This window comes from Aricia agestis, chromosome 11 (assembly GCF_905147365.1).
Source record: "Aricia agestis chromosome 11, ilAriAges1.1, whole genome shotgun sequence".
Lineage (NCBI taxonomy): Eukaryota > Metazoa > Arthropoda > Insecta > Lepidoptera > Lycaenidae > Aricia > Aricia agestis.
In genome coordinates this window covers 10,105,059-10,120,706 of record NC_056416.1, presented here as the reverse complement: position 1 = coordinate 10,120,706, position 15,648 = coordinate 10,105,059, and the positions used below count along the sequence as shown (strand labels likewise).

At 37.1% G+C, this 15,648-nt stretch overlaps 1 protein-coding gene and 1 long non-coding RNA gene across 2 annotated transcripts in view; one reads left to right on the top strand and one right to left on the bottom strand.

Moving 5' to 3' along the window:
- The window catches only part of LOC121731521 (guanylate cyclase 32E), a 77,727-nt gene that overhangs the window by 56,044 nt on the left and 6,035 nt on the right, over positions 1-15,648 (top strand). Inside the window, exons 12-18 of the mRNA XM_042120974.1 lie at positions 2,593-2,766; positions 3,790-4,019; positions 8,082-8,186; positions 10,078-10,149; positions 11,042-11,213; positions 11,525-11,747; positions 13,678-13,812. Of these exons, the coding sequence (XP_041976908.1) occupies positions 2,593-2,766; positions 3,790-4,019; positions 8,082-8,186; positions 10,078-10,149; positions 11,042-11,213; positions 11,525-11,747; positions 13,678-13,812 (1,111 nt within the window). The remainder of the gene's footprint in view (positions 1-2,592; positions 2,767-3,789; positions 4,020-8,081; positions 8,187-10,077; positions 10,150-11,041; positions 11,214-11,524; positions 11,748-13,677; positions 13,813-15,648) is intronic.
- LOC121731547 lies at positions 8,730-11,644 on the bottom strand. Its single transcript, XR_006036249.1, has 2 exons — positions 11,589-11,644; positions 8,730-8,826 (listed from the first exon to the last, which is right to left on the bottom strand). It is a non-coding gene; the product is annotated as an uncharacterized LOC121731547 (long non-coding RNA).

Here is a 15,648-nt window from a genome sequence, read left to right as displayed (position 1 = left end):
TGACATTTGCACTAGGTCATAGGACTTTTTTGCACAATAATGTAAACGCAACTATTGTAAACATTATTTAAAATATGTGCTTCACATACGTGTATCACTATCTCGCTTTAATCGTACATTTTCCCGGGACAAAAAGTATTCTATGTCCTTAACCGTTGTTTACTCTATATTAATTTTAGAGTCATAATCGGCCCACCATTCGATGCAATTTCGTCTTTATTTTTATATCGTACTAGACGTTCCACGCGGCCTCGCCCGCATAAATGAGAAATTTTACGGAAACCGTACATTTTCCCGCAAAAAATAGCCTATGTTCCTTCACGTCATGGTCTACTCTACATCTGTGCCAAATAACTTGTTTCAATCGGTGAATGAACTGCTACAAACTTAAAATTCATCCGTTCGCATAGTTCGCGAGATTTAAGCGCCTTCAAATAATTTTCCCGGTTATTGTTCGTTCCCGTTTATTAGTCTTAGAGTGATAATTTATAGTTTATAGCCTTTCTCAATAAATAAGCCATCTAACAACGAAACAACTTTTTAGTGTGATTAGCGCGTTCAAACAAACAAACTCTTCAACTTTATAATATTATAGTATAGATACCTACGTCATTGCCACTTTTGCGGGCTATTTTTCAGTTAAAAGCAATGTGTTTATAGATCAGTCAGTGAATGTATAAATAACAAGATATAAACAAAATCGCAGTACGTTGAACATGTTTTGTAAATTATTGTAAGTGGTAGAGTAAGAGCTTTGTAGCTGGAGCGTTGCTCACGCGATGCCCGCTGCGTCTACTGTAGCTACATGGAAAACTATTTAGACCACCTAAGTGCACATAAGAACTATGTTAACCGACTGCAAATAAAGCGGTTAAGTTATAGACTCTTCGCAGATTTTAAGACAGTAAAAACTTCTTGATGGGCTACAATATCTATGAATCGATCAAAGTTTAAGGTCGTACATACATTTTCTCTAAAAACTTTTATTCCTACATTATAGCTACGAGTACGACCTCTTTGGCTACGACTTTAAAAAAATACGCATTCATTTAGAAAAATATTATACTAAGCTGTATTTATTCAGTACTTATGTAATATACTCTCGTTGAAGTATTTTATTAGAATTAGTTTTAAATAACCATTTCGGGTTCAAAGTTTTTTATTTACAAGAACAATAAGCTTAATCCTTCTTGAAATTACTTGGATATCTGAAGGGTGCAGCTCTAGATAATATCTGTAAATTTTCTCGTTCGACCAAATACCTACAAAAAATGTAAAATTAATAATAATAATGAAACTTTCTGAAATATATAATGATACCTATACTATACACTAACACTACCAAAAGAACAAGGTCTTTGTTAAGGTTTTTTTTTTTTTTTATGAAATAAGGGGGCAAACGAGCAAACGGGTCACCTGATGGAAAGCAACTTCCGTCGCCCATGGACACTCGCAGCTTCAGAAGAGCTGCAGGTGCGTTGCCGGCCTTTTAAGAGGGAATAGGGTAATAGGGGAGGGTAGGGATGGGAAGGGAAGGGAATAGGGGAGGGTAGGGAAGGGAATAGGGAAGGGGATTGGGCCTCCGGTAAACTCACTCACTCGGCGAAACACAGCGCAAGCGCTGTTTCACGCCGGTTTTCTGTGAGAACGTGGAATTTCTCCGGTCGAGCCGGCCCATTCGTGCCGAAGCATGGCTCTCCCACGTATCAATAAGGTGGTCTACATTTAACTACAAAACATTCTAACATGACAATACGAAATCTGAAATACATTAAACACATAAGTACCTACCTACGCTACCTGTCCAACTCCAAGGAATAATAAGGAAGAATTAATAATATACAAAAATGTATAGAGTATTAATAATACTAATAGCTCCCACACCGGTTTCGGTGACGGTGGCCGGTTTCATTGAAACCAGGCCAGCTACGCAGGAGTAATTTTATAGTGCCCAAGTGTGTGCGCAGTACACAAGAGCACTCTCTATTCCTTTACTCTCATAACCCAGTGGGACGGACGACCGACACGACCGGTGAGAGATCAGGCGCAGGACCGACTTTTTACATGCCCATCCGACGCATGGATCATCTAACTTGTCAGACAATCAGGTGATCAGCCTGCATTGTCCTAACCAAACTTGGAAATAACATGTTTCCAACGCGGGAATCGAACCCACGACCTCCGAGTCAAGAGCCGCGCTCTGTACCACTAGACCACGGAGGCGTATAGAGTATAATACTAGAATGTAGAGAGAAATACGAAGTGAAAATTAGGTAAACTAATATGCCGCAAAATAAACTCCTTAACAGTTATCAAGTAATGTAGCTTTAATCCATACTAATATTGTAAATGCGAAAGTGTGTCTGTCTGTCTGTTTTCCTTTTCAGGCCCAAACCACTGAACCAATTTTGCTGAAATTTGGCAACGAAATACTTTGAATCCCGGGAAAGGACATAGGATACTTTTATCCCGGAAAAATTTACGGTTCCCGCGCGATCAACTAATTTTGGCGCAACGGAGTTGCGAGCATCATCTGTACTTTTTAATAAGTATATTTATGTGTTCCTGGTACTAACACCCGATCACGTGCAGGTCACGTGGGCGCGTGGGCTTTAGGCGCGGCGGGCGGTACCCTCGCGCTTCTGGCACTAGCCGCACTAGCGCTGTACCGCGGCTGGCGCTATGAGCAGGAGCTGGACTCCCTGCTCTGGAAGATCGACTTCCGAGACCTGCACCTACCAGAGGACCAGCGCACTCACAAAATGAGTAGGTAAACGGACATTTTATATGTTGTTTGCATGCTTTTTGGGCTAATCGGCCGCTTATCATACTATTTGCTCTGTACACAATAGTAATACGCAAACGTATAGATTTTTCGCTTATTGAAAGAGGCTAGGAGGGCATACAATTTTTCTTATAAACAGTGCTAGTGATGCTACATTGTTTAAGTTATTTTTAGTTTTTATCTTTTATATATAGCTATATTTGTGTAGCACGATGCACCTAACTTATTTAAATGCTTAACTAAAACAAAGCGATATTGTTATAGTAAAGTTATTTATAGAAGCTCTTTTGCACAATATTAAACAATTCACTATTTTTCATGCACCCAAAGATAAGAAGGTATTTATCTAATAAATGTATTTTATTTTATACATTACATTAAACTTAGTCCTTTCTTTAACCTATAAAGTACTAAGTATTCTTAAATAGGCTAAACTTCACACCTGGCGCATAACTTTTGCTCGTCCGAAAACTTTCTGTGGGAAAATCCACTTTACGTCTATAAAGTCGTTTATTATTCAGACTGGGATGCAGACAATTAAAAATTAATTTTATTTAATTAAAGTAAGTATAGTCAACTTCTTACCTAATTCTTGACTATAAATGAGCCTTTACCGCGACTCCTCTGTGTAATTACAGCAGGTTTTTTATAGATTTTGAGCTATCACGTGTGAGTAGTCAGTAGCCTGGCTGAATCAATACACACTACACATAGTGTGTATTGATTCAGCCAGGCTATAACTTCTACACGACTTTAATCAATTTCCGTTCAATCGATTTGGCCTAAACAAATAGCATCAATTCGTCTGTCTTCTTCAAGTTTTAGGGCTCTGCTAGTTGAGCGCCATTTGCCAAAGCCCAAACGCACAAACACTCGCGCTTTCCTCAGAATGTCTTAGCTAGTAGAGAGTTATACATTACCCTTATACATATATAAGAGCATCACAGTCCACACCTACAGTAACCACATAACAAGTATGTCAGAGAATAATTTCTTTCAGCAAGATAGCAGTATAGGAATAATGACGAGCTCCAACAACGCGATCACGGAGAAGGGCAGCACGGGGGGCGCGCGCTCCAGCCAGGTCTCCCTCAGTTCCAACCCCGACCTTGACTTCCGCTACTCCGCCATCTTCACCGAGGTCGCCTTCTACCGCGGCCGCCTGCTGGCCGTCAAGAGGGTCCGAAGAAACCATATAGATATCACCAGGGAAATCAAAAAGGAGTTGAAGATTGTGAGTTTTTTTTAATAGCAAAAATTTTGATTTACAAATATTATGACAACGCCAAACTGTACCTTAGTAATGTGTGCCACCGTAAAAAGGCAGTTTAGCGGCATAATATATTAGTGACTAGACGTTCCGCGCGGCTTCGTCCGCGTAAATTCAAACTCAAACTCAAAATTTTTTATTCAGAATAAATTTTTTCAAATATTCTCTGAACGTCGGGGCTACACAGATGCCTACCACCGGTTCGGGAACTAACCCGGCGAGAACAACCGGCGTAAGAAACTCGATATTATATGATATTATATTCGATATTTCACAGACAAATAAAAAATCAAAAAAAAGCCTATGATCCTTCACGTGGTCTACTTTTAGTAGTAGAAGTACTAGAAAAATTGCTCCAGTAGTTCGTGAGATAAGCCCTTTCAAATAATTTTTTTCCACATTTTCCTCTATTTCTTCGCTCCTATTAGTCTTAGCGTAATAAAATATAGGCTATAGCCTTCCTCGATAAATGGGCCATCTAACACTGAAAGAATTTTTCAAATCGGACGGAGTAGTTCCTGAGATTAGCGCGTTTAAACAAACAAACAAACAAACTCTTCCGCTTTATAATATTAGTATAGATTACTGATTACAATATGTACAAGAATACCTGCACGCCTTTCAACGTATAAAATTACACAATACTAGATGTCCCGCGCGGCTTCACCCGCGTAAATTAGAAATTTTACAGAATCCGTAGGTACATTTTCCCATAAAAAATATTTCCCCCGTTTTTCCCACATTTTCCTGAGTTTCTTCTGTCGTATTAGTCTTAGAGTAATAATATAATATAACCTTCTCGATAAATGATGAGTCTTACTCGATAAATGATCTATCTAACACTGAGATAAGTTTTTAAATCGGACCTGTAGTTTCTGAGATTGACGCGTTCAAGCAAACATACTCTTCAGGTTTATAATATTAAGTAGATATAGATTTTTTTTAATTATCGCTTGACAAACTCGAGTCTCGATCTAAAAGACTATGAAATGGTATAATATGGTAGTGATGATGATGATGATGATGATGATGATGAAGAATGTAATTTGCATAGTAGCATATGCTTTCTGTTCTTAAAACAACGCCGAAACTCCCAAACTTGTATCTATAAAGAATCAGGAATTCTCTCAGCACCTTCCGAACCACGGTATACCAGGTATATCTCGGTGCAAAATCTTACTTGTTGGTAGCATATGCTTAGAATACTTCTCACGAAACCGAAGTCACCATATGTTTCCCTATAAGTTTTGAGGAGTTCCCTCGATTACTTATGGATCCTTCATCAGATCACCACTTTTCTGAATATAATACCAAATTGGGATGATACCCTATATACCAAAAGAAAAATTTTGAAAATCGGTTAACAAACGGCGGAGTAATCGTTGAATATAAGAAAACGAACATAACACCTCCCCCATTTTGAAAGTCGGTTAAAATTGTAGCCTATGTGTTATTTATTTAATATTTTAATCAGCACATGAATTGAATAACAAAATTTTTTTCAAATTAATCGTAGCACCATCTGTCAGGACAAACTAAAATTGAAATAGAATAATATTGAATGCGATGATAGCGCCGTCCGCCGCATCTAATGTAAAACATTCCAAAATCAACAACTCCTTATAAATAAGAAATTAATTGAAAAAACATTTTCCAGTAGACCAAACTGTAAATCTAAACCATTCTCGAATCTCCACGAACACACACAAAAAAATTCATCAAAATTGGTCCAGTCGTTTAGGAGGAGTTCAGTCACATACACACGCACACAAGAAATATATATATTAAGATATTCCCAATTTGAATTTATTTTTATCCAAGTATTAACAAAAGTTTAAACTCCACTAAACTAATGTGCCATTTTTAAAGCAAGGTTACGTGACTTTTAAATTTTTTACATTCTAGCCGTCCACGAACTATGTTTACATTTAGATCGAAATGAATCCAAACAGATTATACAAGACGAACCTAAAACATAGCATATGGAAGAATGTTTAAGAATATTTCATGGTATTAATTAATACTTTGTAAACATTTTTTTGAACTCTTCTGGAAGAATGTTGCAAAGTACAATATGTCAAAGTTCACATACTACTACTACAGGAGGCAACGATTCGTACTGGAACGTTCTAGAAAACTCTAAATATCGTTTGGGAGCCCGCGTTCCTAATGTGTTTCACGCAACATTCGGTATGACAAGTGATGAATTAGACTCATACATTTCACCCGCTTTGCCTGTAGCTGCAGATAAATTTGAAGCCTTTGGTTTATTATACTCATAAGTAACACGCCTACGAGGCTTTTCTTCATGAACCTTGGTGATTATTTTCAATTAGAATTGTAATCTGTAGGTACTTAATAACAGACATAATATTTTTGTGTATTATTTTTCAGAGTAGAATCCCTTGGGTGGATTTTGATAATTATTTGTAATAATAATAAAATTATTCACACAACAATAATTAATAATAATATAAGTATGTTTTCAAATTATAGATGAAAACCCGCCATCTATGCTCTCTTACTGAATAAAGCTCTAATATAACCTTCATAATAGAAGGCTGTTGAAATACTCGTAGGATATTCATTTCTAAGCCGCCAGTAAACCACAATACGAGGGATATTAGGAATTAATCGCGTGTGAAAGGGCTCAATAGAAAGGCTGTTTACAGGAAAACGTCTAAAAATACCATATGCTTGTGCATAGATATTGTAAAACTATTTTTAGTTTCAAGAAATATTATGATACCTATTATTTTTAGCTGCGTAGTATAAAACGCTAAAATGTAAATTTATTCATAGAACAAATTTCAGTTTAATTTTAGTGGATCCTCTATGACCTGTCCGGTGCTCTAAAAACTTGTTAAAATAATAAAACATTAATGGAGGACCACCGTGACCCGCGATATTAAACATTCTGTTGGAACCTCCGCCCACGCTCGCTATATTGAAATAATTTCAATTTGTGTTTACTTACACAATATTGTTTCTCGTTTGGACGTTTCGCTCGTTTCTAATTTCTATTATGATGATTTTACTCAAAATACAAATGAATTAAAAATCGGCCAAGTGCAAGTTGGGCTCGCGCACGAAGGGTTCCGTAACATTATAGAGCAAAAATAGTAAAAAAAATATGTTTTTGTATTGGAGCCACACTTAATTATTTGACATAAAGTTATTAATTATAAAGTATAAATACAGCTGAGTATTTTGTGAACATTTCAGGTGCCTAATTGTTGTCATCATTGATACCGAGCAAAAAATGTTTTCAAATATTTAATTTATTTTGTTTTTAGTATACATGTTGTTATAGCGGCAACAGAAATACATAATCTGTGAAAATGGAACGTTTTTTAAAACACAAGATGACGTCAGTCTTGTTTTGGTAGTTGCTTTGGTGATTGTCTTTTTTCGAATTTTTCAAACAAAACTAATCACGTTTTCGCTTCGAAATTTGAACAGATTTTAAATTGAAACATTACAATAATATGTACTTAATAGTTAATGAAATTGGTCAATAATTAATTATCATTATAGTTACTGGTTTGCCTAATATAACCCATTTCCTGCTAGCAACCGAATTTTATATTTATGAGAGCGATTTTTTCCTACGGTGTGTCACAAGTCACAATAATGTGCTCAAATAGAATCTATCTGTGTCGTATTCGTCCCGAAGTCGTTATTTACAGACCTTAATAAAGTGGAGTACCATTATATTCAACCGCTCAGTATTGACTTTCACCCCAACAAGTTTTTCCCAAGGACATAAAATTTTTAAGGCAATAAAAAATAATTATGAAGTCTGATTTATTAAATTGCAGAATTCTTTAATATAATGTTTTAATGTATTTTTGATGTTGTAAAAAATTGGAATGTAAAATTATAAATGAATATAAAAATACCTCTATAACGTGCGCAAAACGGTAGTGCGGTTTTAATTCGTTAAAAGGTAACTTTCGCATATACAGAATTAAGTTAAAATTCATGACTACAGAAAAGATGTCTACAGATTTTTTGTGTCCACAGATGCGGGATCTACAGCATGACAACGTGAATGGGTTCGTGGGCGCGTGCATCGAGCCGCCCAACGTCTGCGCACTCTCCGAGTACTGCACCAGGGGCAGTCTTAAGGTAAAAATTGACACCCATCTTAGTTACCTCGAGATTTGCTCCATTTGACTCAACCTCAATCCTAAAAAAATTTGACGTTTTGTTGAAAAATGTAGGGTCTGTACTTTATACTCTCTATACAGGAGTGTGAATGCTGACGCGTGCAAGTGGTTACTAAGTGGTAGTCTATACATCCATAGACCAGACATTACAAAAAATTACATAATTTTTGAGGATTGAGGTTGACTCCAGTAGAGGAAATGTCGAGGAAACAACTAATAATACGGACGTAAACTCTTCTTTTCAACTCTTAAATTCAATTTATTCGAAATTCGAATTTTGACAGATTACAGTTACACCCTTCTTCCACTCGAATAGAGTGGAAGAAGGATGTAACTGTAAATTGTTTGTATTGAGACTCCAAGTTGGAATAATCTAAAGTGTTAGAAACTAATATTTTTAGAATTATGTTATATGCTATTATTTTAATCGTAAAGAAGTCTTGGCTAGGCAAATGAAAACACCAATGTTATTCAGGTACTTACCCAGAGTTCTTTATTTTAATTCTTTTTTTTTCTTCAATATAATATTATTGTGTCCACTATAATTCCAATTTCCGTCTACATGGTCAATAGGTTCTGGACGATGTAAATCTATGGTTCTGGAAAACATTATAGGTCTATGTATGTCCTATAAAACTTTTATTGGCTATAGTATGCGGGTAGTTGAAAAATGTGATATATTGGGTGAAGTGTTACATTTTTACATTTACTTACATGTATGTAAGTAAATAATGTATATGTATTTACATTTTACATTTACATTTACATTTTTACATTTTACATTTACGTTAATTTACATTAGGTAATTAATATTTCATTTTACATCTTATTATTAAGGTCTGATTTTGTTGCTTTACCAATAATTTTGGCTTTAGCTGTATAATATATTTCCCTGTGTCCCTTATAAAACGTTCTAAGGTGCTCATGAGCATTACAGTGTATTACGGATTACCCCGTAGATATTATTGCATAATACTTATAGTTTATTAGTCAGTATGCTAATTCGTGATTGTCTCCAAACGTACAATAGGCACAGACGTTGACGTGTAGGTTCCATAGACCTACGGATGTCTGCTTATTATGCAAATTATTTCCGCTATTAACACCATTATATTTAATATTACCAGCTCGCAAGGAGAACATGGGCAGACTTAATATAATATACCGTTGTTAAATGAAATCATAGATCAAATTTGCATGCCAACGACACTTCTACTGAATTCGTAAGGAGTAGACTAGAATAACAAGCCTAGGGCTGCGTTCACACCAAACTGACGGTCTGCCACCGAAAATAAGTGAGTGTTACGCAGTCCATGGTACTTCTATAAAATAAATATTCATTTTTCGTTTACTAGGTGTAAACGTAAAGTGAATATTTATTTTGATATATTTATATACCAACTATGTTTTTACGCTATTTTATAGAGCTGTTGATCTTGTTCTAAGTGAGCTGCTAACAGTCAGTTGGGTTGGGTATGAACGCAGCCTAATAAAGATCATTGGGATATTTAAAATTCTACAGCTAACTGCTAAACTTCCTAAAACCGCCATGTCCCTAACTTAAACTGTCATGATTTGAATAATAGTTTATATATTTGGACTATATTATGTAGCTTTAGGCCTGCCTTATTATTGTTGATGATTCAGTATTGACTTTGAAATATGCAGTCTCGTCGAGCTAAAAACTGATTGGCTTAAGAACGTTTTAAGACCTTTCATTTCCTTCCCTTATTAAACTATCTGCTATTAAAACTTGGCCCCAAAAGATGCTTCTTGTTTTTGTATACTTCATTTTTATTTGTACATGATTTGAGAACTTTAAGCATTTTAAAAGGTTGAATAATTTTCAGGATATTTTAGAAAATGAAGACATCAAGCTGGACAACATGTTTATCGCCTCTCTAGTCGGAGATATAATTCGGGTAAGTTTTGGTAGATTCCTGTCAGATAGATTTTTTTTTCTATTTGCGCATCGTTGTATCACAATTCACAGACATGTGTTTCCGTTTCGTACCCTTTTATTAATTACACAATTAATAAAAGGGTACGAAAATTATTTTTATATTACAATTAAAGTTTATAAACTTTTAAACACTTTTAAAAGTTTATAAACTTTAATTTCTTAATGGAACAGACAACTGTGAAGAGGCTGACTATGACCATAAATAGTATCTACTTACTAGTTACTACTAAATTAGAATTTAATATAAGTATAGTACTGCAAATCCACCCAACTAGTTACAACTAAATTATACGCGTACATCCTAATACTTTTTACGCCAGTGTTTTGAGACCTCTCCATCATATCCAGTGCCGGATTTATATTTTTTATTCGTGTAGCCCACGAAGCTAAAACAAAGGTGGAGCCTGGTAGGCCACTTTATTTCCACTACCTCAATATGTACGAAATCTGCCGCCCCCTAGAATGCTGCCGCCCCTAGGCCGCGGCCTATACGGCCTATTTATAATTCCAGAGCCTGTAGCCGAGACGTTTTCTTTATCACCTCTTTATAGAATCGCCAATCAAAATGTATGAAATTGACATTACACGAGTTGAACGTTAGCTGCATATTATCGAAAGCTTATGTCAATTCCATACATTTTGGTCGGCGATTTTATAAAGAAGCGATAAAGAAAAGGTTTTGGCTAAAGGGCCTTATCCCACTTGCCGGATTTATATTTGTTATGAGTGTATTCCACTTTATTTCCACCGCCTCAATATGTACGAAATCTGCCGCCCCCCTAGGACGGTGCCGCTCCATAGCCGCGGAATGTAGAGCCTATTTATAAATCCGGGGCTGCCTTATCTTGTAGGGTATGATCTTCATCCACGAGTCACCGCTGCAGTACCACGGGGCGCTGCGGCCGTCCAACTGCCTGGTGGATGCGCGCTGGGTCGTCAAGTTGGCCGACTTCGGCCTGCGGGAGTTCCGCAAGGGCGAAGTCCCACCCTCCGATCCCGTCGCGCTAAGATCTTATATTGATAGTGAGTTTTTTTATAAAGATGGTAATATATTTTGTGGATATTAATAATTATTAGAAAACAACCTGACTCATTGGATGTGACCACGATGAGACACTTTACTCTACTTATACGTAGTAAGCAGTGTAACTTTTTGTACGGGAAATGATGTTTAAATTCTACATGCTTTGCCCTAATTACCTCAGCGTTTATAAAGCTACAATTGTTTACCTACTGCAATGTCAGCCATAGCAAATCAATGCTCCTAGAGCTAAGCAAGACTTCTCGTACATTCGTCTTCAGAATAAAACTAAGCAGTGTTCTCTAATCCACAGGTCTATCCTACCTATCCCCCGAGCTGCTTCGTTCAGCGGGCTGGGGCAAGGACTGCTTTCCTACCTCTCTCGAGGTCCGTGCGGGGTCGCCGGCAGCGGACGTGTTCGCTTTCTCCCTCCTGCTATATGAACTGCACGCGCGGCGCGGTCCGTTTGGTCCGGATGCGCCTGCGCCGCCCGCGCTGCTGCGCCGTCTAGCGCACCCCATGCCCGCGCCATACAGGTAGGTACGTGTCCGTTGTGATGCTTGGGTTGAGCAGGGTTAAGCTACAATGTGGTGAATAGGATAGAGAAGGTTAAGCATGGCTAAGCGATTTGGATCTACCTACGGCCGTGCCTGCCGTAGCTAGAGGGGGCCGGGGGGCATTGGGGGGCAATGCCCTACAATAAAATCACAATGCCCCACCTTAAAAATACCAAAACCCAAAAAAATCAATCAATTATTATGATATTTTTTACTTCCGCCCTACCTGTAGCCAATGCTGCCGCCTGCCCTACCTCAAATTTGACTCTAGCTACAGCCCTACCAGTAGAGGATTTGTAGAGTTAAATATAGCAATGTAGATGGATACTAAAAAGTAGTTAGTTAAGCATGGCTTAGCTAGGTAGTAAAACCGTAATTTCTACGTCTAAAGGTATCTTCACAATAGTCCCACTACAAGCCATCGCCATTGGTTAGTAAGGTGCGCGACGTCTATGGCGGTTTCATATAAGGTATCTATCTCGATGGCCGCTGCCCGCTGCGGCCTTGCCGCCGCGGCTTGGCCGCTAGTGCGCGCCCGGGCTAATGGTGTATGATGGCGGACGATGGCCAGTGGATTGCAGTAATGAGCCATGCGCCATTGTGTTTAACACCAAGTGATCGTGGTATACAGTTCACGATGGCCTGCAATTTGCCATCGTGGGCCATTGTGTAGTAAGGGGCTTTAACGGGTATGAACCCTTCGATGCTGTGTGCTTGCTAAATGTCGAAGTAAAGTTGAGTTTTCCTAGAAGTTACGTTTAGGGTTGAATTTGCTAGGCTAAAGGCTTATTTCACTTTTAAACTTTTAGTACTGCGATGTTAATAAGATTAAATGTACTTACTTACCTCGCCAAATACCAACAAACTCGTTAAATCACTTGTACTTAAATTTTTATTTTCTTCACACAGCAAGTTGCAACATTCTTTAATTAAATACAGCAAAACTTTCAACAATTTACCCAAGTGTTCCCCGCTAACAAAACTCGAGCGGCACTTTCACAATAAAACCTCTCGGTGTTTAATTAGGAGCTGTCGATGGTCGTTGAATTCTTGTAAAAGTTAATTGGCAATAAATCGTGCTCGGTGATCGGGACTCGGGTGTTTTTAATTGAAACTCTTTTGCGTGCGATTTTTTTTTGCAATCACGGAAATGTTTCGTTATGTGATGAGATTCACACTTTTTATGGTAATGGACATTCTTTAGGAAGTTTATTGGGTTGATTTAATTTTAAGCTTAATAAAGCGTTATTAAGTAAGTAGGTATAGCTAGTCTACTAAGCATGTTTTCATGCTAATGCTAATACTTCTAAACTAGGACTTTTCGCAGAAAAATAATTTTAAGGGCGCGTATTATGTCAAATTGATTTACATGATCGTCTGTAATATTAATATTAATGAAAAATTGAATGTTAAATTAAGATGCAGCAAACTTCAGGACTAACACTAGTGACTATGTTACTCAAAAACACGATAGCATACAATTTTCTCGATAGAAAAAACTTACGAAGTTGCTTCCAAATCACCTATAATTAACACGTTAAACTGCTAGTATTCGAGTAATACATTAAAATAAAGCTTGAAACTTTTTAGTATAATTACATTATAGATAAGGCAGGGATTATGTTACATATTTTTTAATAACTTAATAGATATCCTTTAAAAAAAAGAACCTACCTACCTATAACTGCCCGCTAACTTGGCGATGATTCCGCGTCGTCCTTTTTTACCTGGCATATGAAAGACGGGCGTGAGTGTGAAGAGAGAAGGTTTTTTGGGTTGGTTATATCATAATTTTTTAAAGTTTTTAAAAGTTATAAGCCACAAGCTGTTTGTCTGGTTTCTTCATGATCAACACGCTTGTCGCTTGATGGCTATGGAAGTTGATTATTAAAAATTTGACTGTTTACAGACCGCCACTAGAGGCGCTGTCGGCGAGCTTTGACTGCGTGCGCGAGTGCTGCGTGGAGTGCTGGGCGGAGGAGCCGACAGCACGACCGGACTTCAAGGCCATACGCACCAAGCTGAGGCCGCTTAGGAAAGGCATGTAAGTACTGAAAGTATTTATTTGAGGTTCCAAAACACAATGTCTAGTAGGAAACGTAGATCGTAACAACTCACTAGTAATATAGTCGTATAGACTACTAGCTGTGCCCCGCGGTGTTACCCGCGGTTTAAGTGATATATTATCATAAAAGACTATGAAAAGTACCAATAATAGGGTCAAAACGGGACGATACATGGTTCTATAACGGCTTATGGTAGTGATGATGATTAAGATGAAGGTAATTTGCATAGTAGCATAATATGCTTTCCGCTCATAAAACAACGTCGAAACTCCCAAACTTGTATCTATAAAGAGTCAGGAGTTCTCTCAGAATCTTCCGAACCATAGTATACCTTAGTGTAAAATCTTACTTATTGGTAGCATATGCTTAGAATACTGCTCACGAAACCGAAGTCACCACATATTTCCATATAAATTTTGAGGAGTTCCCTCGATTACTTATGGATCTCTTCATCAGGTCACCACTTTTATGAATATGGTACAAAATTGGAATGATAACCTATACACCAAAAGAAAAAAATTGAAAATCGGTTCACAAACGGCGGAGTAAACGTTGAAGACAGGAAAACGAACATACCACCTCCTCCATTTCGAAAGTCGGTTAAAATTGTAGCCTATGTGTTATTCTGATGTATAAGCTATATCTTTATATTAATACGCGAGAGAAAAACTTTGTAACCCTTTTTACGAAAAATGGGGAAACGTAGGTGCATGAAATTTCGCACAGTTATAGTTTATATGGTGAAGGAGTGCATCGAGCTAATATTATTTTAAAATGATGCTTTTATCATATATATTTTTAACAAATAAAACGTTACACACACTACGACACTACTACTAGAAAAATGACAGATTTTTGAGTGACAAGCCTATACATTCGAATTATACTCTTTTATTTATGGTTGAAGTCTGTTGACAAATTGAAAATGGATTATTGTTTTTTTTTTCATTTAATTTTAGATACTAAGACAATGTTTAAACGGCCAGTCTGAGATCAGCTGAGTCCCAAAGACAAGAATTGAAAAAAACTATGATATACATCAGAATAACACATAGGCTACAATTTTAACCGACTTTCAAAATGGGGGAGGTGTTATGTTCGTTTTCTTATGTTCAACGATTACTCCGCCGTTTGTTAACCGATTTTCAAAATAGGGTAATATCCCAAGTTGGTATTATATTCACAAAAGTGGTGATCTGATGAAGGATCCATAAGTAATCGAGGGAACTCCTCAAAATTTATAGGGAAACATGTGGTGACTTCGGTTTCGTGAGAAGTATTCTAAGCATATGCTACCAACAAGTAAGATTTTGCACCGAGGTATACCTGGTATACCGTGGTTCGGAAGGCGCTGAAAGAACTCCTGATTCTTTATAGATACAAGTTTGGGAGTTTCGGCGTTGTTTTAAGAACGGAAAGCATATGCTACTATGCTAATTACATTCATCATCAGTCATCACTACCATATTATACCATGCATCGTCCCATGGTTATGACTTATGAGCCTATAATGACCCTGTTATTGGTACTTTTCATAGTCTTTAAGATCGAGGCTCGAGTAATTTGTCAAGCGATAATTAAAAAAATCTATAAGTACCTACCTAATATTATAAACCTGAAGAGTAAGTATGTTTGCTTGAACGCGTTAATCTCAGGAACTACAGGTCCGATTTAAAAACTTATTTCAGTGTTAGATAGCTCATTTATCGTGTAAGGCTATATATTATCACGCTAAGACTAATACGACCGAAGAAACTCAGGAAAATGTGGAAAAAACGGGGAAATATTAGAAATTACGAACTACTGGAGCAATT